Source organism: Leopardus geoffroyi, chromosome C1 (genome assembly GCF_018350155.1).
Source record: "Leopardus geoffroyi isolate Oge1 chromosome C1, O.geoffroyi_Oge1_pat1.0, whole genome shotgun sequence".
NCBI classification, from domain to species: Eukaryota; Metazoa; Chordata; class Mammalia; order Carnivora; family Felidae; genus Leopardus; species Leopardus geoffroyi.
Genome location: NC_059328.1, coordinates 21,832,247 through 21,852,963, shown reverse-complemented (window position 1 = coordinate 21,852,963; position 20,717 = coordinate 21,832,247). Strand labels below are relative to the sequence as shown.

The 20,717-nt window shown below is 39.5% G+C and overlaps 1 protein-coding gene, 1 non-coding gene and 1 pseudogene across 38 annotated transcripts in view; 1 reads left to right on the top strand and 2 right to left on the bottom strand.

Annotated features, from left to right (window-relative positions):
* EPB41 (erythrocyte membrane protein band 4.1) overlaps positions 1 to 20,717 on the bottom strand; it is a 201,998-nt gene that overhangs the window by 89,411 nt on the left and 91,870 nt on the right. For all 37 annotated transcript variants that reach the window (XM_045476383.1, XM_045476385.1, XM_045476377.1 and 34 more), the window contains 3 exons: positions 18,167 to 18,379; positions 15,750 to 15,854; positions 433 to 475 (listed from right to left, as the gene is read on the bottom strand). In XM_045476383.1, coding sequence (XP_045332339.1) covers positions 433 to 475; positions 15,750 to 15,854; positions 18,167 to 18,220 — 202 coding nt within the window. In that variant the 5' untranslated portion in view covers positions 18,221 to 18,379. The remainder of the gene's footprint in view (positions 1 to 432; positions 476 to 15,749; positions 15,855 to 18,166; positions 18,380 to 20,717) is intronic.
* Positions 6,183 to 6,289, bottom strand: LOC123600101. The gene has a single exon (XR_006713479.1). It is a non-coding gene; the product is annotated as a U6 spliceosomal RNA (small nuclear RNA).
* Positions 8,568 to 10,463, top strand: LOC123597489 (annotated as a pseudogene).

Genomic DNA, 20,717 nt, shown 5'->3' with positions numbered 1-20,717 from the left:
AAGAAGATTGTTGAAAACAGACAAAAAGAACTACAGAGAGGAAAACATGAAGAAGGTTAGAATGCAACAGTCCAGAACAATTTAAAAGGAACAGGACAAGGTAGCAAACTCCTTTGAGAATGGACTCCCATATCCTTTTTCTTTCCTTATCTTTGTTCTTTTCTAACTTGTTTTTCTCAACTGTTCCAATCTTGCCCAACTGTGCCTAGTTGTAAAAAAAAAATCAAGATCTGACCTACATCTCAATAGTGTCCACCTCTGCTGTATCTTTCTATTATGGAATCTCCTCCTTCCAGGGGAAGGCTTTATCTCAATTCCAGAGCCATCTGCCATAGTCAGGATTCTAAAGTGACTCAGAGCCAGAAAATGGTTGAAAATCCTCTGACCTACTAAAAGAAAGAAAGAACTATAAAAAGGGCTATATTCACTTACCACGAACCTGCTTTTTTATTTCTTTGGCAGAATCCAGCCATGTCTGTAAAAAGAAGAAAAGTCATTCACACAGAGCTCCAAAAACACATAAACCACAGAGTACCAGAGCAGGTTACTGACTGTCATCGAACAGAGTCTCCAGGTCAACCTACATGTCTGATATTAACTTCACACAGGATAGTAAATCTGAGCAGAGAAATAGGGAGCCAGACAGTTAGGCCTGAATCCTAGCTCCACTATTAGCTAGCTGAGTGATTTGAGGCATCTATTCATCTGTTTCCTCACCTACTAGAGGAAATATAGATGAGATACTAGAAGTAGAGCCTATCTCAGAGACATATGATGAAGAGTAAATGAGTTCATGTATATAAAGCCTTAAGTAAACAAGAAATGCTAAATGAGCACTTGTTATTTTATTCTATAAAGAGTAGTAGGGATCTGTAACCAAGACTAGTTAACATCACCCACATCTTATTTTTCCCTCCAGTTCTGACCTCCAATCTCATTTAAGTTTTCTTTAAAAAAAAATTTTTTTTAATGTTTATTTTTGAGAGAGAGAGACAGAGACAGAGCATGAGCTGGGGAAGGGTAGGGAGAGAGGGAAACCTACAATCTGAAGCAGGCTCCAGGTTCTGAGCTGTCAGCACAGAGCCTGATTTGGGGCTTGAACTCATAAACTGAGATCATGACCTGAGCCGAAGTCAGATGCTTAACCAACTGACCCACCCCAGGCGCCCATCTCATTTAAGGTTTCTATGTCAGCACAGCTTCTGGTACATGGTTCATGCTCAGTTAATATTTACTGGATGAATGGTTATGTTGTTTTCTCGGACTACTCTTGCCCACACTAATCTCTCCTTTTACTGTTCTCCAAGTCCACTTACGGTCTACACACCATTTGGGCAAGGTTCTTCCACTTGTGGTGGACCGTGCAAAATAATGGCACTTGGAAAGAGCCTCACCATTAACATCTTCCATAGGCTCCTTGGAAATGTTTAAAGAGAAACTTCTAAATTAAATTGTTTAAAATATTTTTATTGATATGAAACATACAAAAAAGTACCTAAAACATAAGTGTATAAATCAATAAATTCTCAAAGTGAACACATAAGCTCAACATTATTAGTACCCAGGAGCCCCTCTCATGACTCCTCCCAATCCCTCCCCATTCTCTCCTCCAAAAGACTTAAAACTGAATTTCAGTGATATTTAGAAAAGAAGAGTAAAAGTGTCCCCTCCTCACCCTCTATCCACACAGACAAAAGGCACAAGAAATGGCCCTACCCAAGAAATGAACTTGAAAACCAGTCTTATATTTGATTATATACTACTTTAACTGTTAAATAAAGATAGTTATCACAACAGACAATAAGCACAAGAGTGAGGATTAATTTCCTTTTCTTTCCCCTTCTCCCACAATTAACATAGAAAATTAAGAAATATGTGTTAAAAATATACCAGTTAACGGGCACCTGGGTGGCTCAGTTGGTTGAGCGTCCGACTTCGGCCCAGGTCAGATCTCATGGCTCGTGAGTTTGAGCCCCACATCGGGCTCTGTGCTGGCAGCACAGAGCCTAGACCCTGCTTTGGATTCTGTGTCTCTGTCTCTCTCTGCCCCTCCTCTGCAAACGCTCTCTCTCTCTCTCTCTCTCAAAAATAAACATGAAAAAAAAAATTTTAAATACCACTTAATATAAAACTGTTCCTTAGAATAAAAACTAGATACATACTTGTTTAAGCCCTGTCAGAAAAGCAGTAACCCTCATCTCTCATTATGATTAAAGAACTTTAAAGTTGTTGTAGGTCCAAAAGCAAAGGAAAACTGTAAAAGCACCATTTAGGAAGTTTTGTGGAACCTCTGAGAATCATTTTTAAAATTTTTTGACATTTATTTCTTTTTGAGAGACAGAGAGAAACAGAGCACAAGCGGGGGAGGGGCAGAGAGAGAGGGAAACATAGCATCTGAAACAGGCTCCAGGCTCCGAGCTGTCAGCACAGAGCCCGATGCGGGGCTCGAACTCACAAACCGTGAGATCATGACCTGAGCCGAAGTTGGACTCCCAACCAACTGAGCCACCCAGGTACCCCCAGAGAATCATTTTTTTTAATGTTTATTTATTTATTTTGAGAGAGAGAGAAAGGGGGAGCAATCACAGAGAAGGAGCGGAGAGTGAGGGAGAAAGAAAATCCCAAGTAGGCTACTCACTACTTGGAGAGAGCCCTATGCAGCGCTTGATCTCACAAACCATGAGATCATGACCTGAGCCAAAGTTAAAAGTCAGATGCTTAACCAACTGAGCTATCCAGGTACCCCAAGAATCATCATTTATACCATGTAATCCAGAACTCTTAACAAAGACTACTTTTTACCACTTTGGAATGAACATCTCCCACCATTATGAGGCAACTCTATATTTTCCACTATTTTTCAGAGAAATCTCCCAAGGTAACCTGAAGATGCCAAGTTTCTTACAGAGACTGTACAGTCATTCTAGAACTCTGGAGCTAGAATTCCCACCAATTTGACATAAAGAGGGCAAACCCAGATTTGTGTCAATCACATATGACTCCAAGTAAATGACCTTATAGAATAAATCATCGCTTCAGTATCTAGACGTCCAAATCCAAACCAAAAACAATGTGTACAAAATAATAAAAATCAATGTATATAAGAATTGGCACTTTTATGTTCAATTTAAATGATTCCATTCACAGCATTTTATTTAGCCAACAAATACCTGAGGAATGACCCCATGTGCTAGCCACTGTAGTTTCAAAAAAAGGATTTAAAAATAGCACTTGTCCTCACAGAGCTAGTCTAACGGAAGAGGTGAATAGCAAACAATTGATTTGTTTGTTCTAGGTGTGAAAATGACTATGACAGAAATGTGTGAGAGTGCTATGAGAGAGCATAGAGTGTTCTAGGAGCACAGAGGAGGTGCACCAAGATGAACTGGGGGTAAGAGGCAGGAAACGTTTCTCAAAGGAGTATTTGGGAGTACTAAACTGTATCTTAAGGGACAAACAAGAATTAGCCAGGCAAAATAGAAGATGAAGTAAATAAAAAGGCACAGGGTATAAGAGAACAGGATACATTTGAGTTGCTACATGCAGTCGGGCATAGCTAGAACACAGAGGTGAGGAGGGGAGATACACAATGCAAGAGAATGGTTAAGGGTCAGATCATGGGGGACGCAGTATTCCACAGTAAGAAACCTGGACTTTATCAAGTGCCAGGCAAAGGGGAGCCATTGAAGGATTTAAAGTAAAGGAGAGACATAAATTAGAGGAAGCATGACTGTAGACAGGGAGACCAAATAAGAGGTGGTTTCTGAGAATGATAATTGTGGTACAGAAGAGAATAATGATCATGGGTACTGGCTTTGAAGTTAGACAGTCTTGAGTTCTAATCCTGTCGCAACCTATCATTTATTTACTAGCTATGTAACCTTATCTTAGATCATCTAAATCTCAATTTTCTCATACACAAAATTGGGATAAAACTACCCTCCTGACAGAGTTATTATGGATTAAATTATTTGATATATTTAAAAAGCACATAACCAGCACTCTAATAAAGTGTGCTGATATTGACAATCAAAAGGGTTTGATAGGATGACTATGGGTCAGAGAAAAAAGATGTTTAGGAGCGTGAATGTATGAGAAGGTGGGATACAGGGAGGAATGATTTGAGTTGGTAAGTTATAAAGTTAAAGGATAATTCCCAAGTTGCCACCTTAGGGAACTGGGAGGAGTAGTACTATTCACTGAAATAGGAAATGTAGGATATAAAAAAGAAATCGATTTTCTTGAAGAAGAAGAAAAAAATAGCAAAAAAAAACCTGGAAACAACTCAAATGTCCATCAATAGTGGAATAAATAAATTGTGGTATATTTTGTAGATATATTTTTGAGGCATCTTTGGAAATCCACATGAAATATTGCAATAGACAGCTGGATAAACAGGTCCTGACATTCAGTAGAGAGATTTGGGCCAGAAATACAAATCTGGGCACTTTTCCCATATAGGTGATAGATAAAACCATGAAAGAAGACAAAAATCACAGGGAGCACATAGAGGAGTGAAAAGAAAGACACTAAGGACAGACCTTTGGGGAACACTTGCATTTAAGGGATGGAGAAAGGGCAAAGAGCTGAGAAATAAACTGAGAAGGGGTGAGCAAAGTGGCAGGAGGAAAACAGGAGAGACTGGTATCATAGAATCTAAAAGAATAGAAAGCTTCAAGGATGGGTGAACAAGATCATCCATGCTACAAAATGGACAGGAAACATAAGGATGAAACACTCAGATTTATCTTGGCAAGAGTAGTTTCAGCTGAGTGATAAGAGTAGAAATCCAAATGCAGTACCTCATACTAAGTGCAGGTGAGGATGTGGCACAGCTGGAACTCATTCAGTGCTCGTAGAGTGTCAACTGGTAACACCACTTTGGAAAACTGTCTGATACTATCCACTAAAGCTGAACATACGCGTTCTTTATAACCCAGCAATTCCACTTTAGGAATACACCCAACAGAAATGTATGTGACAAGATGTGCACTAACACACATGTACAAGAATGCTCCTAGCAGCAGTATTCTTGAAAGCTCAAACTATATACAAGCCAAACATCCATCAACAGTAGAATACAAAGTGTGGTACAAACGATGAACTTTTTATACAGAAATGAGAACGAATGAGCTACTGCTACTCACAACATGGATGAATCTCAAAAACACAATACCAAACAAAATAAAAGAAATCAGACCTAAGAGAACACATGTATGATTTCATTTATGCAACACAGTTTAAAAACAGGCAAAACTAACTCATGGTGATGGATGTTAGGAAGACACCTGTTACTTTTAATGGGGGGTAAGGTAGGGGTAATGATTGTTAGGGGATGGAGGTAGTGACTTAGAGGGGGACGAAAAGGGATTCTGGAGTCTGGTAATCTAGGGGTGTTTATCCAAATGTGTTCCCTTTGTAAAAATTCTTTGAAATATGCATGCGTGATTTATGCACCTCCCTGTATTATGTTAGACTAATAGGCAGTGAGGAACTAGAGATAGTTATATGTAAACTAATTTCTCAAGAGCATGGTTGTGCAGGACAGGCAAAAGGATTATAACTAGCGAAAAGAGACAGAAATTAACTGATAAAACAACAAAATGTTGAGAGGACAAAAGAACTGTATCTTATTAGGGATCTTAAGATGCCCTCTCAAACAGCACTTCTGATGATCTTCTGGTTTCTATTTGAATACTTTCAGTTACAAGGGTTCCCTTTAATTTTTTTTTTTTAAGAATTCCCTTTTGGGGCGCCTGGGTGGCTCAGTCTGTTAAGCGTCTGACTTCGGCTCAACTCATGATCTCACGGTCTGTGGGTTCGAGCCCCGCGTCGGGCTCTGTGCTGACAGCTCAGAGCCTGGAGCCTACTTCGGATTCTGTATCTCCCTCTCTCTCTGCCCCATCCCCACTCATGCTCTGTCTCTCTCTGTGTTAAAAATAAATAAAATATTAAAAAAAAATTTTTTTTTCAATATATGAGTTTATTGTCAAATTGGTTTCCATACAACACCCAGTGCTCATCCCAAAAGGTGCCCTCCTCAATACCCATCACCCACCCTCCCCTCCCTCCCAACCCCCATCAACCCTCAGTTTGTTCTCAGTTTTTAAGAGTCTCTTATGCTTTGGCTCTCTCCCACTGTAACCTCCTTTTTTTTTCCCCTTCCCCTCCCCCATGGGTTTAAAAATATGGAACGCTTCACGAATTTGCGTGTCATCCTTGCGCAGGGACCATGCTAATCTTCTCTGTATCGTTCCAATTTTAGTATATGTGCTGCCGAAGCGAGCACTAAAAAAAATTTTTTTTAAGAATTCCCTTTTAAGGGTCCATTTTGCCAATCATATCGTGTGAGTTAAATAAATTAACATTTCAAACAGAATTTAAGTTTGTGATTCAAAAAGAATCACATTCCTTCTTGTGCTTAAAAAAAAAGTTTCAAAACAGCAGAGATGAACAACAGCAGTAGCCTGATATAGATCTTCATTCATTCAACTGAAGAATTACAGGTCTCGCTTGTGCTCTCCTACTTCAAAACACCTTCTCACGTTGTCCCTTTCACTTTGAATTCTCTATCCCATTTTCTTCATCTAGAAGGTTCCTGACCATCTCTTATAAGTCAGATCTTATGTTACTTCCTGCAGGAAACCCTTTCTATGTGGGTGCCCATCTTACTACTGCCCCCTCCCCACTCCCTCGTCAGTCTGGGAGCTCCCTGAGCAACGAGACTACCTATGTGTTTTATAGCTCTGCCCGGCACAACACAAATGTTGTCTACTCGATAAATGCTTGATGAATAAACGAATGAAAAATGCTACCAAAATAAGCCAGGATAGAGGTGATAAGGTTTCAACTAAGGCAATGGGATTTAATGAAGTAAAATGAATAGGAACTTTTCATATCTTTTGCAGCAATTATAACCTTAGGCCATAAAGTTTTAAGAAAGAACATGCCCTGAGTTGGTCATGATCTACCCTTATCTGGAGGTCCTAAAACCCCACACATACATGTAAGTGATCTATACAAATCCTTGTCTCTTGAGGTAAAAGATTTATCTATACACTCCACAATCTGTCTTCCTTAATCTGAGGAATAACGATTGTTTATGCTACTGTTAGTATGTTTACTTCAAATCACTGCTCCAATAAGTTTATAGAAACTCTCTAACATAGTAATTCTAAATCTGACTCTTCACATGTTAAAAAAGCCACATTTAAATCCACTAGAGATGTCAAATCAAATCTTCCTAGCAAAAGCCAAGATCCTGAATACAGCCTCCCTACTCTACAAGTATGTTTACAAAATTCATTTTAGTCTTTCTTATTTACTAGACAATAAAGATATAATCATTACTGGTACTTGCCTTCAAAGCTAGCCAATAATCAATGGAAAACAATCCATCCTTTTAAATGACTATAAATGAAATGCCTCACACTATTGATTTAATATTCACTCTAGTGGTGTTTACTATTTGCCTTTGCAAGGCGAAAGAAAGACCCTCTTGGCTGTAACTGATTATTCAGAGTTGAAAATCTGACTCCTAAAGTAAGAAAATTCATCCACACAGAAAATGGAAGAAAAGAGAAAGACCATATACTATTGAATTGAATGAACTCCTCATTTAAAATTCTCATTATTGGGGCCCCTGGGTGGCTCAGTCGGTTGAGCATCCGACTTCGGCTCAGGTCATGATCTCGCAGTCTGTGAGTTCGAGCCCCGTGTCGGGCTCTGTGCTGACAGCTCAGAGCCTGGAGCCTGCTTCGGATTCTGTGTCTCCCTCTCTCTCTGCCCCTGCCCCACTCATGATCTCTCTCTCTCTCTCTCTCTCTGTCAAAAATAAACATTAAAAAAATGTTTTTTAATTAAAAATAAATAAATAAAATTCTCATTATTTACCAAAAGAGCTCACGATTTTTGCTTAGAGAAGGAATTTGGAGTAGGGGGTAGGAATTAATGTGGATGATATTTCTCCAAGGGAAAAAAAAAATCCTTGATTCATTCATAAACAACTAAGCAGGAATAAAATGTAGGAAACAACTGCTTAACTCCTGTAATAAATCTCTCATAGGGCTATAGAAGTTTGCTTCTGACTGCTTTTCCTCTTCTCTAGCCAGACTCAATCTGGCAATAGGTCTGTTATTATGCAGTTAGTAGAGAAAGAGAGCAAGCAAGCCATTCCACATGAGGAAAAGTCAATTCAATTAACTTTCCTCCCTGCTAAAGGTATCCAACTGTCTACAAACAAAACACAAAGATGCAGAAGCTCTTTAGGAGAGAATTTAATATACAACGGACAAATCTTTACACACAAAAAAGAAGACAACAGGCTGGGAATGGAAAGAGGATATTCATCTCCGTTTGTATTATGGTTCACATTTCTTCCCACAATTCGAGAACCGTTAAAAAGAAAACCATGGGCCCAAAATGGAGTCACTTAGGTTAAGGCCCCAAGTCAGTAAACCAAGACTTAATACTGCAGAAATGTTAACTAGTCAATATGGGAATTTCCTGGTCAGCACTAGGAAATTTACTAACAGACCCTTTCTGTTTCCCTTAGGAGGGTGACTTTGCCTAAAGCAGTAGATTCTTTGCTAATAATTTCCTTTTTTCCATTCCCTCTCTACCTTAAAAAACCTTTCCTTTCATGTAGCCCTTTAGGGCTCCCCTCCACTCCTAAGTGGGATACTGCTCAATTCATGAAGTGATTATTAAAGCCAATTATTAGATCTTTAAAATTTGCTCGGTTGAATTTTTATAATTTAACAGGAACTAATTCTGTAGATGGGAAACAAAAGCAGAGAAACAAAGACAAAATGTAAAAATCAAAGACAGAGGAATAAAAAGTTCTTGAAGAAGAAAATCATCTAGGACGGAGCAGGAGGCAAGGAATTTCAGGAGTAAACAGGTTGTACAGCTGGGAGGAAACCATTCTGCCTTCATAAGCTTCAGTTTTCTCATCTCTAAAAGGAGGGGACTGAACCCCAGGAGCTTCCACAGCTCTGGTATCCTTTGTGTTTTCAGAATGAGAGAAACTGTGGATAAATGACTAACAAACATTAATGGTTTTACAGATGTAATCATTTCATGAATCTCTATATATTTCTAAAGAGAGTATCTGGAAATCTGGCTTACTGACAGTAGATACACATAGGTAATGGTAACTAAAATGAAACTGAATAGCGTGCCAGGCAGTGCAGCTCCACCGTGTCCGAGGGCAGCTCAGCAGCTGCAGCAGCCACTACCAGAGGGGCCTTCTGCAGGTCTCCCCTGTCCCCTCCACGCCGGGGATGAAATTCCGCAGCAAGAAGGAAGCAGTTACGTAGCATCAGTGGACGAAAACTAAACCAAGATCCAGGCCCTACAGCTCTGTCCCCATCAGCCTGATAATCACCAGTGTCGCCTACCTCCCTCTGGGTTCCTGGGCCAACAAGATGCTGGAATGAGACGCAAAGATGAGGAGTCAGCCCGGGGACCCTGAGTCCCTTCCCACTGGCAAGGAACCAGGAACCAAGGGAGGAGCTCCCCACCAGGGCTCACCGCAGAAGTCCAGCCAGTTGGTTCCAGGGCCTGCCACTTCCACAGGGGCACCTTCCAGGCCCCTCTGGCAGCCCCACCCCAGCACCCACACTGCTGCTGTGACTATGACAAGGCTTTCTCTTACCAGTCCAAGCTGGCCCCATACCGGCTGGCACACAGCACAGCCCACCCCCATCCGTGCCCCAATTGCCCCAAGGCCCTCTCTTACCTTCATCTTGCCAGCTCACCACCTCACGCACAGCGAGTGCCTGCCCATACCCGTGCCTACACTGCCCAAAGGCCTTTGGCCATAGCTCCAAGCTGGCAGCCCACTTCTGGGCGCATATGCCAGCCCCCACCAGTGCCCTCACGGCCCCAAGTCCTTCTGCTACCCCTCCAAACTTGCACCTCACCGCCACACACACCATGCGACCGATGGCCAACCCTATCCTCGTTGGCAGTGCCCTATGGACTTTTTCATTCCCCTCCAACTGGCCACTCAAAGCTTGTGTCACGTACCCCCCACCTCGTCCCCCCACGGCACTAGGCAGCAAGCCCATGGCCCAGGCATCACTACTCCAGCTGTGAGCAGACCTTTGGCCAAAGACGCTTCCTGCTCTGTCTCCAAAGCAGCCAACACCAGACTGAGAGCCAGGTGGAGGTGAGAGTGAGCTCTTTCCCCTTGGCTCACGGTACCCTCTGCCATCAACCTGGGTCAATAAAGAGGTGGCATTTCTAAGCTGGTCTGTATGGACTTTTCTCTTCCAGATAGCTGGCAAGGAGACTGGCTCCACACTGGGCTCAAACTTACAAGGCGGAGGAACCCTTTCCTCACCTGTTTTGGGCAGGGGAAGGTGTGAGCCAAAACCATGGACTTGGAGCTGTGGTTCGAAAGCAAGCCCTGGATTTGGTTTTTCCCTTCTATTCAGATTGCAAAAGTAAAAATCTCCTAAGCATCGTGGGTTGGTGAGAGTGTGGGGAAACAAGGTCTCTCCCTATTGTTGTAAATTAAATCGGTACCTCCATTTTGGCCGTTTGACTGTATCTGTAAAAAAATTTTAAATGCAAAAATAAAATGAAATCAAATAATATGGCTAGATATAGCAATTAAGTAAAGAGTATGCTGTTCTCCAGGTAGATTATTTAACCCAAGAAAGATCAGGTAGATTACTGAGCTTGAACAATGCTCCAGAATACACCTCTAGATTATGACATACAAATCTAATTTTTTAAAGCAAAAACATTGTTTAGTTGGTAATTTTATTTTAAAATAATACTATCAAAATAATAATGATAATACCTACTTTTTATTGACTGCTTTCTACATGCCATGTACCATTCCACATGTTTTTATGTAAATTATTTCATTATCATTCCCATTTTACCAATGAGAAAAAAAGAAGTAAGTTACCTATCTCACAAGTATTAAGCGACAAATCTGTTCTCTAAAACTTAATAATACGTCTCACTCTTAAACATTTATGGAATGCATACCACAAGGTAGATAGATAGAGAGAGGGAGGGAAGGAGGGAGAGATGGAGAGAGGAAGAAAGGGAAGAAAGGGAAGGAAAGGGAAGGAAAGGAAAGGAGAGGACAGGGGAGGGGAGGTGGAAGGGGAAGGGAAAGGGGAAGGGGAAGAAAGGGGAAGGGGAAGGGGAAGGGGAAGGGAAGGAGGGAGAGAGGAGGAAAGGAAAGGAAAGGAAAGGAAAGGAAAGGAAAGGAAAGGAAAGGAAAGGAAAGGAAGGAGAAGAAAATAAGATTCTGCTAGCTTAATTCTACAAAGGGAAAGTCATACAGAAGATCAAGAATCAGAATTGCTTTGGCCTTCTTAATAGCAACACTGGAAGCTAGAAGACAATGGAGCAATGTCTTCAAAATTATGATGGTTCAAGTATAAAATTATATACCCAACCAAACTAACAACGAAATGTGAAGGTAGAGTAGACCTTTTTCAGACATATAATGTCTCAACAAGATTATGTCTCATGTGCTCCTTCTTTCTCAGAAGAAGCACTCTATCAAAACACAAGAAAAAGCTGAGACAAAGGAAATAGGAGAAACATCACAGGAGAAAGGCAAATCAAATCCCCAGGATGGGGGCACCTGTGTGGCTTAGTCAGTTGAGCATCTGACCCTTGATTTCAGCTCAGGTCATGATCCCAGGGTCGTGGGATGGAGTCCCATGTTGGGCTCCATGCTGAGTGTGGAGCCTGCCTGGAATTTTCACTCTCTCTCCTCTCCCCCACTCACACTATCTCTCTCTCTCTCTCTCTCTCAAAATAAAAATAAATTTCAAAAAACATCCCCAGGATGATGGTGATGGTAAATACCAGGGACAACTATGTATTAAGACAGACAGAGCAACTCATCCACACTAAAGAAGTGTGACTCAAGAGATAGTATATTGAAGAAGGATGGTCATTACCAAGGTGGCTTTTGCTACTGTACTGGCCCTTTCACCTGACAGTGCTAAGGTAAGTCTTCCCAAAATTTATTTTTGTACAAGATTTGCTTGGCAAGTTCCTGCTTTCCCTTCTATGCCCTACTTCCTGGATCAGCCTAAAGACTCACATTTTAACCCCCAAAAAACCCTCTGCTTTGACCCATTTCTGAGAGCTGAAGTTTGACCACAATGAATTTAGAAGCAGAAAATATAGAAAAGTTCATTGCCTCTGACCACGTTCCTGCTGGATATCCTGTAAGAACCTGGACCCTGCTATAGACCTGTCAACTGCTCTGAATATGATAAGCCCTATGTTTCCCAGGATTCACTTACCCACTGACTTCCCCCTAAGCGGCTCTTATAAACTATCAGGGAAGTTGAAACTAGATTATGATTCTGAGACAAAAGCCCTTCTCTTCTAGAAATATTTTATCTAAAAGGGGTAACAATGCCCTTTTTTTACACAGCCAGGTTTATACTTTGCTATTCAGCTTTTATATTAGCCACTTTTTAAAAAAAATGTTTATTTATGAGAGAACGAGAGCATGGGAGGGGCAGAGAGAGAAGGAGAGAGAGAATCCCAAGCACGCTCTGCATTACTAGTGCAGAGCCTGACACGGGGCTTGATCCTATGAATCATGAGATCATGACCTGAGCCGAAACCAAGAGTCAGATGCTCAACTGACAGACCCACCCAGGTACCCCTATATTAGCCATTTTTAAAATCGCTTTACACACACACACACATACACACAAATATAAATAATATAAATAAAGCAATTTAATATTTGCTTATTAAGATTTTGAAAAGTATAAGGAAAATAAAACTTGCTGACAGGACAAATATGGATGGGACCAACAATGGTGAAAAGTTTTCACTGCAACTGAAAGTTTTGTACCACTGTGGGCCCTAAAAACTCAACTGCAAGTGGAAAAGAATTTCCTCTGCTGAATGTCTTTAGATAAGCTAGCTTCTCAAAATTTAATTATGCATGGTTCATAGAAAAAATATTTTCAGTTATATTAAGTAAGTACTCAGTGACTTTATTTACATGCCAAATTCAAGCATTCTCAATTATTCTCAGATGAATCTTGGGTTTTTTTTTGTACCCACAATGTAAAAACATTGAACTTTACCTCACTGAGCTTGTATAACATAAAATACTTTTCTGAGTATTTTCCTTGATTCATGGAAGAATTTTCTAGCCCACAGCTGCTGAATGTTTTTCACTGTAGTTTTGGGGTATTGTTTTTTTAATTACCTTCAATCTTCCCATATCAATTGAACTTAGAGGTTTCAGTACAAGTTGGTTTGAGCCTTTAAGGGCAAAGATTAAGTCCTTAAAGAATAATATTAACCTAGTGCTGGCAGACATAGTTCTTCTGTTTGAATAAACAGTCACTCACATAGAAAGACAAACTGTTGCAAACTACTAATTAACTACTAGTACATTCAACAAATAGATTTTATTTAGGCAAAGGGCAATTCCATGTCTTCTAGTCTGCATTATCTAGCTCAAAATAATCGAACTATAGAGTCTGCAGCTGTTAAAGGCTGCTGCCCCTCAACTTTTCTTTTTTTCTTATAAAATTTAATGTTTATTTATTTTTGAGAGAGAGAGAGAGAGAGAGAGAGAGATAGAACGTGAGTGGGGGAGAAGAAGAGAGAGGGAGGCACAGAATCTGAAGCAGGCTCCAGGCTCCGAGCTGTCAGCACAGAGCCTGACACAGGGCTTGAACCTGTGAACCACAAGATCATGACCTGAGCTAAAGTTGGACGCGTAACCGACCAAGCCACCCAGCCACACCTCAACTTTTCTTAATAAATATAAATTATCTTGGAGGAAGAATCAACTAAAATGTTTTTTTCTTGGTTTTGTTTTGTTGTTTGTTTGTTTTTTTAGTTTTAGAGAAAGAATGAATGAGCAGGGCAGAGGGAGAAAGAGAGAATCCTAAGCAGGTTCCACACTCAGCACAGAGCCTGAGGCAGGGCTCGATCCCATGAAACTGGGATCATGACCCGAGCTGAAACCAAGAGTTGGATGCTCAACCAACTGAATCACTCAGGCGCCCTTGAAATGGCTTTAAATATATTGTATACAGGGGCACCTGGGTGGCACAGTTGGTTAAGCATCCAACTTCGGCTCAGGTCATGATCTCACAGTTCGTGAGTTCAAGCCCCGCATTGGGCTCTGTGCTCATAGCTCAGAGCCTGGAGCCTGCTTCAGATTCTGTGTCTCCCGCTCTCTCTGCCCCATCCCCACTCATGCTCTGTCTCTCTCTGTCTTAAAAATAAATAAAACATTAAAAAAAAATTTTTTTTTAACATATTGTATACAAAACTCTCTCACCATGGCCTGGCTGCTGTGTAGCTCACCAGATTCACCTATTACTCTATTCCTCACTCCCTGTGTTTAGCCAGGCTCCTACTTTCTCAAATGCCACTCTCTCAATTCTAGGCCTTTATACAAGCCATTCTCTCCCCACTTCACTTGCCCGCTTCATCCTTTAGTTCTCGGCTCAGGCATCACTTCCCCAGAGAAGACTTCCCTGGCCATACCCTTTCATGACATCTTGTTTTTCCTTTTGTGTAACACTCATCCACTAAACCACAAGCACCAGAGGGAAGAGACCATGTCTATCTTATTCACAGCCATATCCACATCATCTTGTAAAGCACCTGCAAAGACTTGTTAAACTGTACTAAAGTTTTCATCACTAAATTTAAGCTAAATATTTGTAATTTTCAGTAAATTGGGCTAGGAAATAATTCAAGTTTTCTGAAGTAAATACCTGATTTTTAACCTTTCCTCCCCTCTCTGTGTTCTCACACTTTCTTTTGCTTCTTCCAAAAGTTAACTACTGGTTTCATTTGGTCTGGAAGAAAATGTCAGATTCGTTGTAGGACTATTTTGATAATATTGGGACTTTATTCTCTTTTATAAAATTACTCTCAAATTATAAATATATGTCATAATTATCCTATACTTATAATATTGGTAGATCATCCATTCAATAAGTATTTATTACGAACCTATTAAATACATACTAACTACATAATATATGAAGTTATTGGTATCTACTTACTAATCAGGACATCATAGCTCTGTACCTCCCCTGTTTTTTAAAAATATAGTACAGGGGCACCTGGGTGGTTCAGTTGGTTAAGCATCTGACTTTGGTTCATGTCACGATCTTGTGGTTTGTCATTTGGAGCCCCAAGTCGGGCTCTGTGCCGACAGCTCAGAGCCTGGAGCCTGCTTCAGAATCTGTCTCCCTCTCTCTGCCCCTCCCCTGTTTGTGCTCTGTCTCTCTCTCAAAAATAAATAAACATTAATAAAGATTAAAAATATAGAACAGTAGATCCTTTCTCCCAATGATGAAAGAACACACCAGCAATGATCTTTTTTTTTTTTAATTTTTTTTTAAGTTTGTTCATTTCTTTTTGAGAAAGAGCAAGCAGGGTAGGGGCAGAGAGAGAGGGGGGGGAGAGAGAGAATCCCAAGCAGGTTCCACGCTGTCAGCACAGAGCCCAATGTGGGGCTCAAACCCATGAACCACAAGATCATGACCTGAGCTGAAATCAAGAGTTGGACGCTTAACCGACTGAGCCACCCAGGTGCCCCAGCAACGATCTTTTCTTTAAGATGTTTGTTCTAGAGGGAAAATCTGAGAAATAAGAAGAGGCAAGAATAACTCTTAAGTGCACTGTGTCTTGGAGAGGCAGGCATAAATACATCTTTAACAACAATATAAGATTAAAACAAATTTTTTGACAAGCAGTCTCCTCACCTTAGAGGTTGCATTATCCCAAACGGCTAGTCCGAAGTAGTCCTCTTCCAAAAGATTGAGGTGCTCACACACTCGTTTAAGCAAATCCTGTCCCTTAGCATGTTTCTGCAAAGACATATATATTATGAGGTTTCCTCTTATTCTTGTATTTATCACCAAATAAAATAAAATGTCACTTTACCGTTTCCTCTTTTACCCTTGGTTACCACTACTTTCAGATGGTTATAAAGCGTAAGTAGAACAATGGTGGGTTATAAAAATCTTGTTTCTTAATTTGTCAGCTTAAATATGCAACACACTTAGTGGCCTTGAATTAGTGCTAGAATTCAAAGCAATATTTTACCTTCCTTTCATCAACCATTCCCTACCTCCAACCCAAACATCACATTCTTTTTTTTTTGGTGTAGTATTTCCTGAAGCTTGCTATGGTCTGCTGTCATCATGACCACCTAAATTCACTGAATCTGCTGTCGACGTTGACAATTAATAATGGCTATGCTATGGAAATCATTAGGCTTTCTACCATTCTCAGACCAAATGTCCCAAGAGAATAGGTTGCTGAAAAACACACAAAGTCTAAAATTCTAGATACCCTACAGACATTACCTGTTGCAGTGGCTTTTTCAGGTGTGCTACAAATCATTTTCTTAATGTTTCTTTACATAGGAAATCATACCACTGCCAAATTTGGGTACTAATACTCCTACTTAGCCTAACTTAGAGGCTAAGATGTACAGTCAAAAAGTCCTGGCTCCTCCATTTACAAGCTAAACAACCTGGATTAATTCTATTAATATTTCTGAACATTAGCTTTCTCATATGTAAAATGGTAAGAATATTTATACCTATAATGTCTATTTACTGGAATTGTTGAAAAAAATCAAACATGCTAACAATTGCTGAGAAATGTATTTTTAAAAATACTTCAAAAAATTAGAATATTTTTTGACACACATACACATGTCCTTCTCTCAATGAGCAGAGTTGCTTTTAATGACTGTTAGTAACTTACATAGATGTTCATTCATTTTCAGACTTAACCCATCTATATTACATCATTTTCTTCATTTTTTTCCCCTCTTATGTTTTCATTCCAAATGACAGAAATGATTAGGGAATTCTTCATGTATAGGCCCCTACTCCTTTATTTATAATTCCAAAATCCAAAAGCTCTAAAAAGTAAAATTTTAGGCCTTTTTTTTCCCCAGGGCGAGGGTGTCCAAAGTTCATTTGAAGGCAAATTCTGTCCTGAACTGTTATGAGGCTATTTATGATCTTTATTTACCCATCTTAGAATGAATCTTGGTACTGCCACACACCCTAGTGGGTGTGTTATGAAATATGCAGCATAAGTAAATACTGTCTTTCTAATGTCCAAAATACTCTGAATTCTGAAACACATCTGCCCCCAAATGTTTCAGATATAAAGGACCCATATCTGGACCTTAGTCTGAATGGGAAGAATGAGTGTGGAATAGCTTTCCCCATCTCTCAACTAGCTAATGATGAGAAGCAGAAAGAGCAGACCATAGGTCTCTAGTTACCAAGTGTAGTGACTATTTTCAAAGTACAGTAGTGTATTTTTCTAGATTTCTTTTTTAAAACCTGGAAAAGGAATGTTTATTAATAGAGTATAATATTTTAGACTATTAGAGCTTTGATATAGTTGCATACAGATAATTCAATTCAGACATATTTATTACATACCTAAGATACAAGTATATGTGAATTATATGTCTTATCAATAAAGGCTATTATTAGTAATATTCATAACAACTGCTTTATATCAAGCGTATAACTGATAATTACTGCTCTAGTTAAAAAAAACACTTACTAGATTTTTAAGGATTTTAATTTGTCTTAAAGGAGCAAAAGAGTAACCACATAATTGACATTTTCATTAAATCCCAACTCAATTACTTATTCTTTCAGAAAATAATAGAGTATTTTAAGAAATGGCATTACTTGATTTAAATTTCTTATATCCTATTTCATGGGGCTCAAGAAATACATTGAATAAACCAAAGCTTATTAAGGTTTAGATCTGGGACAGCAGAAATGAACACATAGCAGTTTTTTGACAAATACAGTTATGGGGATAACTAGACCTAATATCAGAAATTGAGGTTACCTGGAAAATCTAATCATGCTAGGTCACTCTATAAATAACAAACCAATTGCTTTTAAAGAAAATTGTTTTGGATTCTAAAAGTAACACATGCTTAATTCACAAGATTTGACAGATACAGAAAAAAACTGGAGAAGAAAATAAGACTCACTCATAATCCTTCCACACCTCCACTTCCAGAAAATTACTATTAAAATTTCAGTCCATAGAAATAGTCACTGACACTACTTACTCAACCCTACAGGAAACAATCTAAGAGTTCTGACTACGGAAATTAAAATGCACTCACCTCCACAACACATTCGTAAACTGTGTCATCCAACAAAGAAACCTTGCAATGCATGTTTCTGTGTCTTCTGATTGATTTCTGGGAAGTTTTTAATTCTCTTTCTGCTTTTGATTCAGGACTTTCTTCTTTCACTTCTATTTTACAGCACTCTTCAAGTCCTCCTCCTTCTTTAGTTTCAAAATCTGGGTCTTCTCTGTGTTCTTCCTGGGCAGGCTACATACCCGTGACATCAAGTCAGTAATAAAAACATTTCACAAAATATGCTCTATACAGTTTTACCTATAATGCTGCTACCAATAAATGCACTGAAGAAGAAAAAAATGTTAAGACAAATTTAAGTGATATTAAGATTAAATAATTATTTATCTATAAAAGATATTATAATCTCCTACAAGATCTACACACTATGCTATCTTCAAAACTTCTCAGGTAGAATCCTATCTTTCAAATCAATACATGAAGGTTTCTGATAAACTAGAGGACACCAATCTATTGCGCTCAGCATATACATTCTTCCTGGCTATGCCATTATGTATTATTAAAGTTTATTAAAACCTTACCATCTCTGCCCCATGCTCCTCAATTTTATTTATTTTTTTAATGTTTACTTTTGTTTATTTTGAGAGAGAGCAAGAGCACCACCCAAGTGGGGGAGGGGCAGAGAGAGAATCCCAAGCAAGCTCTGCACTGTCTGCACTATCAGTGCAGAGCCTGACACGGGGCTCAGTCTCACCAACCATGAGATCATGACCTGAACCGAAATCAAGAGTCAGATACTTAACTGACTGAGCCACCCAGATGCCCTATAGGCTCCTCAATTTTACTTTATTTTTAAAAAAATTTTTTTAAGTTTTATTTATTTTTGAGAGAGAGACAGAGAGAGTGAGTAGGGGAGGGCCAGAGAGAAAGGGAGAGAGACAGAATCCCAAGCAGGCTCTGCGCTGTCAGCACAGAGCCTGATGCAGGGCTCGAACTCACACATCGTGAGATCATGACCTGAGCCAAAACCAAGAGTTGGACTCTTAACCAACTGAGCCACCCAGGCACCCCAACTTTTTTTTTTTTTAATTTTTTAACGTTTGTTTATTTTTGAAAGATAGAGATAGAGAACAAGTGGGGGAGGGGCAGAGAAAGAGGGAGACACAGAATCTGAAGCGGGCTCCAGGCTCTGAGTTGTTAGCACAGAGCCTGATGTGGGGTTCAACTCATGAACCACCATGAGATCGTGACCTGAGCTGAATTTGGATGTTTAACCAACTGAGCCACCCAGTTGCCCCTAAGCTCCTCAATTTTAGCAAGGTAACCTTATGAATTGCAAAATGAGATGTGATTTATCACATATTCTAAATCTTATGAATGGCTAACAGGGATTCCTGGGACCAATTTTAGAGCATAAAGCAACATTATAAACTAGGCTAACAACTGTAATACCAGTTAACTTCTTTCTACCACTTACCAATCATGCTAATTGTGAAGCAGACTCTAAGAAGCAAGGGACAAATCGAAAACCTAGGGTTATCATGAAGTCATCCCAAAGTTACACAGGTAAGTGAAATAACATTTTGGCACATACTTTCTTAATTCCAGCATAATAAAACTGCTGAAAGGTTCTTAACTATTAACTAAATCTCGCTGATTCTTTTCTTTCAGAAGAATCCATGATTGACATTTAGGAAAAAGTATTTAATTATTTGGCTTCTGCATTAGATATTGGAGGTGGTCTAAAAGGCTCCTTCCCATCCTTCATGACCCTTTTAAATGCGACCTCTTCAGAGAGGCCTTCAATTGGCAATCATATCTATCCTATCCCCCACTCTGCTATTCATGTCAGTACCCCGTATATTGCCTTCATAACATTTATTATAATAAATGTTTTATATTCACTCATTTTTTTGTCTCTTCCATTAGACTAGAAAGTCATCAAGAATAAGGATTACGTTTTATAACAACAACAACGCTACATACATAACAATTAAAATGGACCAGTTACGGGGTGCCTGGGTGGTTCAGTCGGTTGGGCATCCGACTTCAGCTCAGGTCATGATCTCATGGTATTGTGGGTTCGGGCCCCGCATCAGGCTCTATGCTGACAGCTCTAAGCCTGGAGCCTGCTTCGGATTCTGTGTCTCCTTTCTCTCTGCCCCTCCCCTGCTCATATTCTGTCTCTCTCTCTCAAAAATAAATAATAAACATTTAAAAAAACTTTTTTTTAAATGGACCAGTTACTATACTAAAAGCTTTACTTATATGAACCTGCTTTATCCTCATAATAACCCTGTGGGGAGAGGACTATTTGACAGATAAGAAACAAAGGCCAGAACCATAGCAACATTTTTCTAGATGTCTCCTGAGGCAAAGGAAACAAAAGCAAAAATAAACTACTGGGACTATGGTAGGATCCCCTCCTTAAGGAAAGAAAAAAAACCTCAAGGCAACCTGGCTATAAGTGACAACATCCCTCACGACCTTGTAACATGAGACCACTTAATTAGACTGCATGCTTGTGTGTTACCATATATGGGAGACAAAGAAGTAAAAAAATATATAAAAA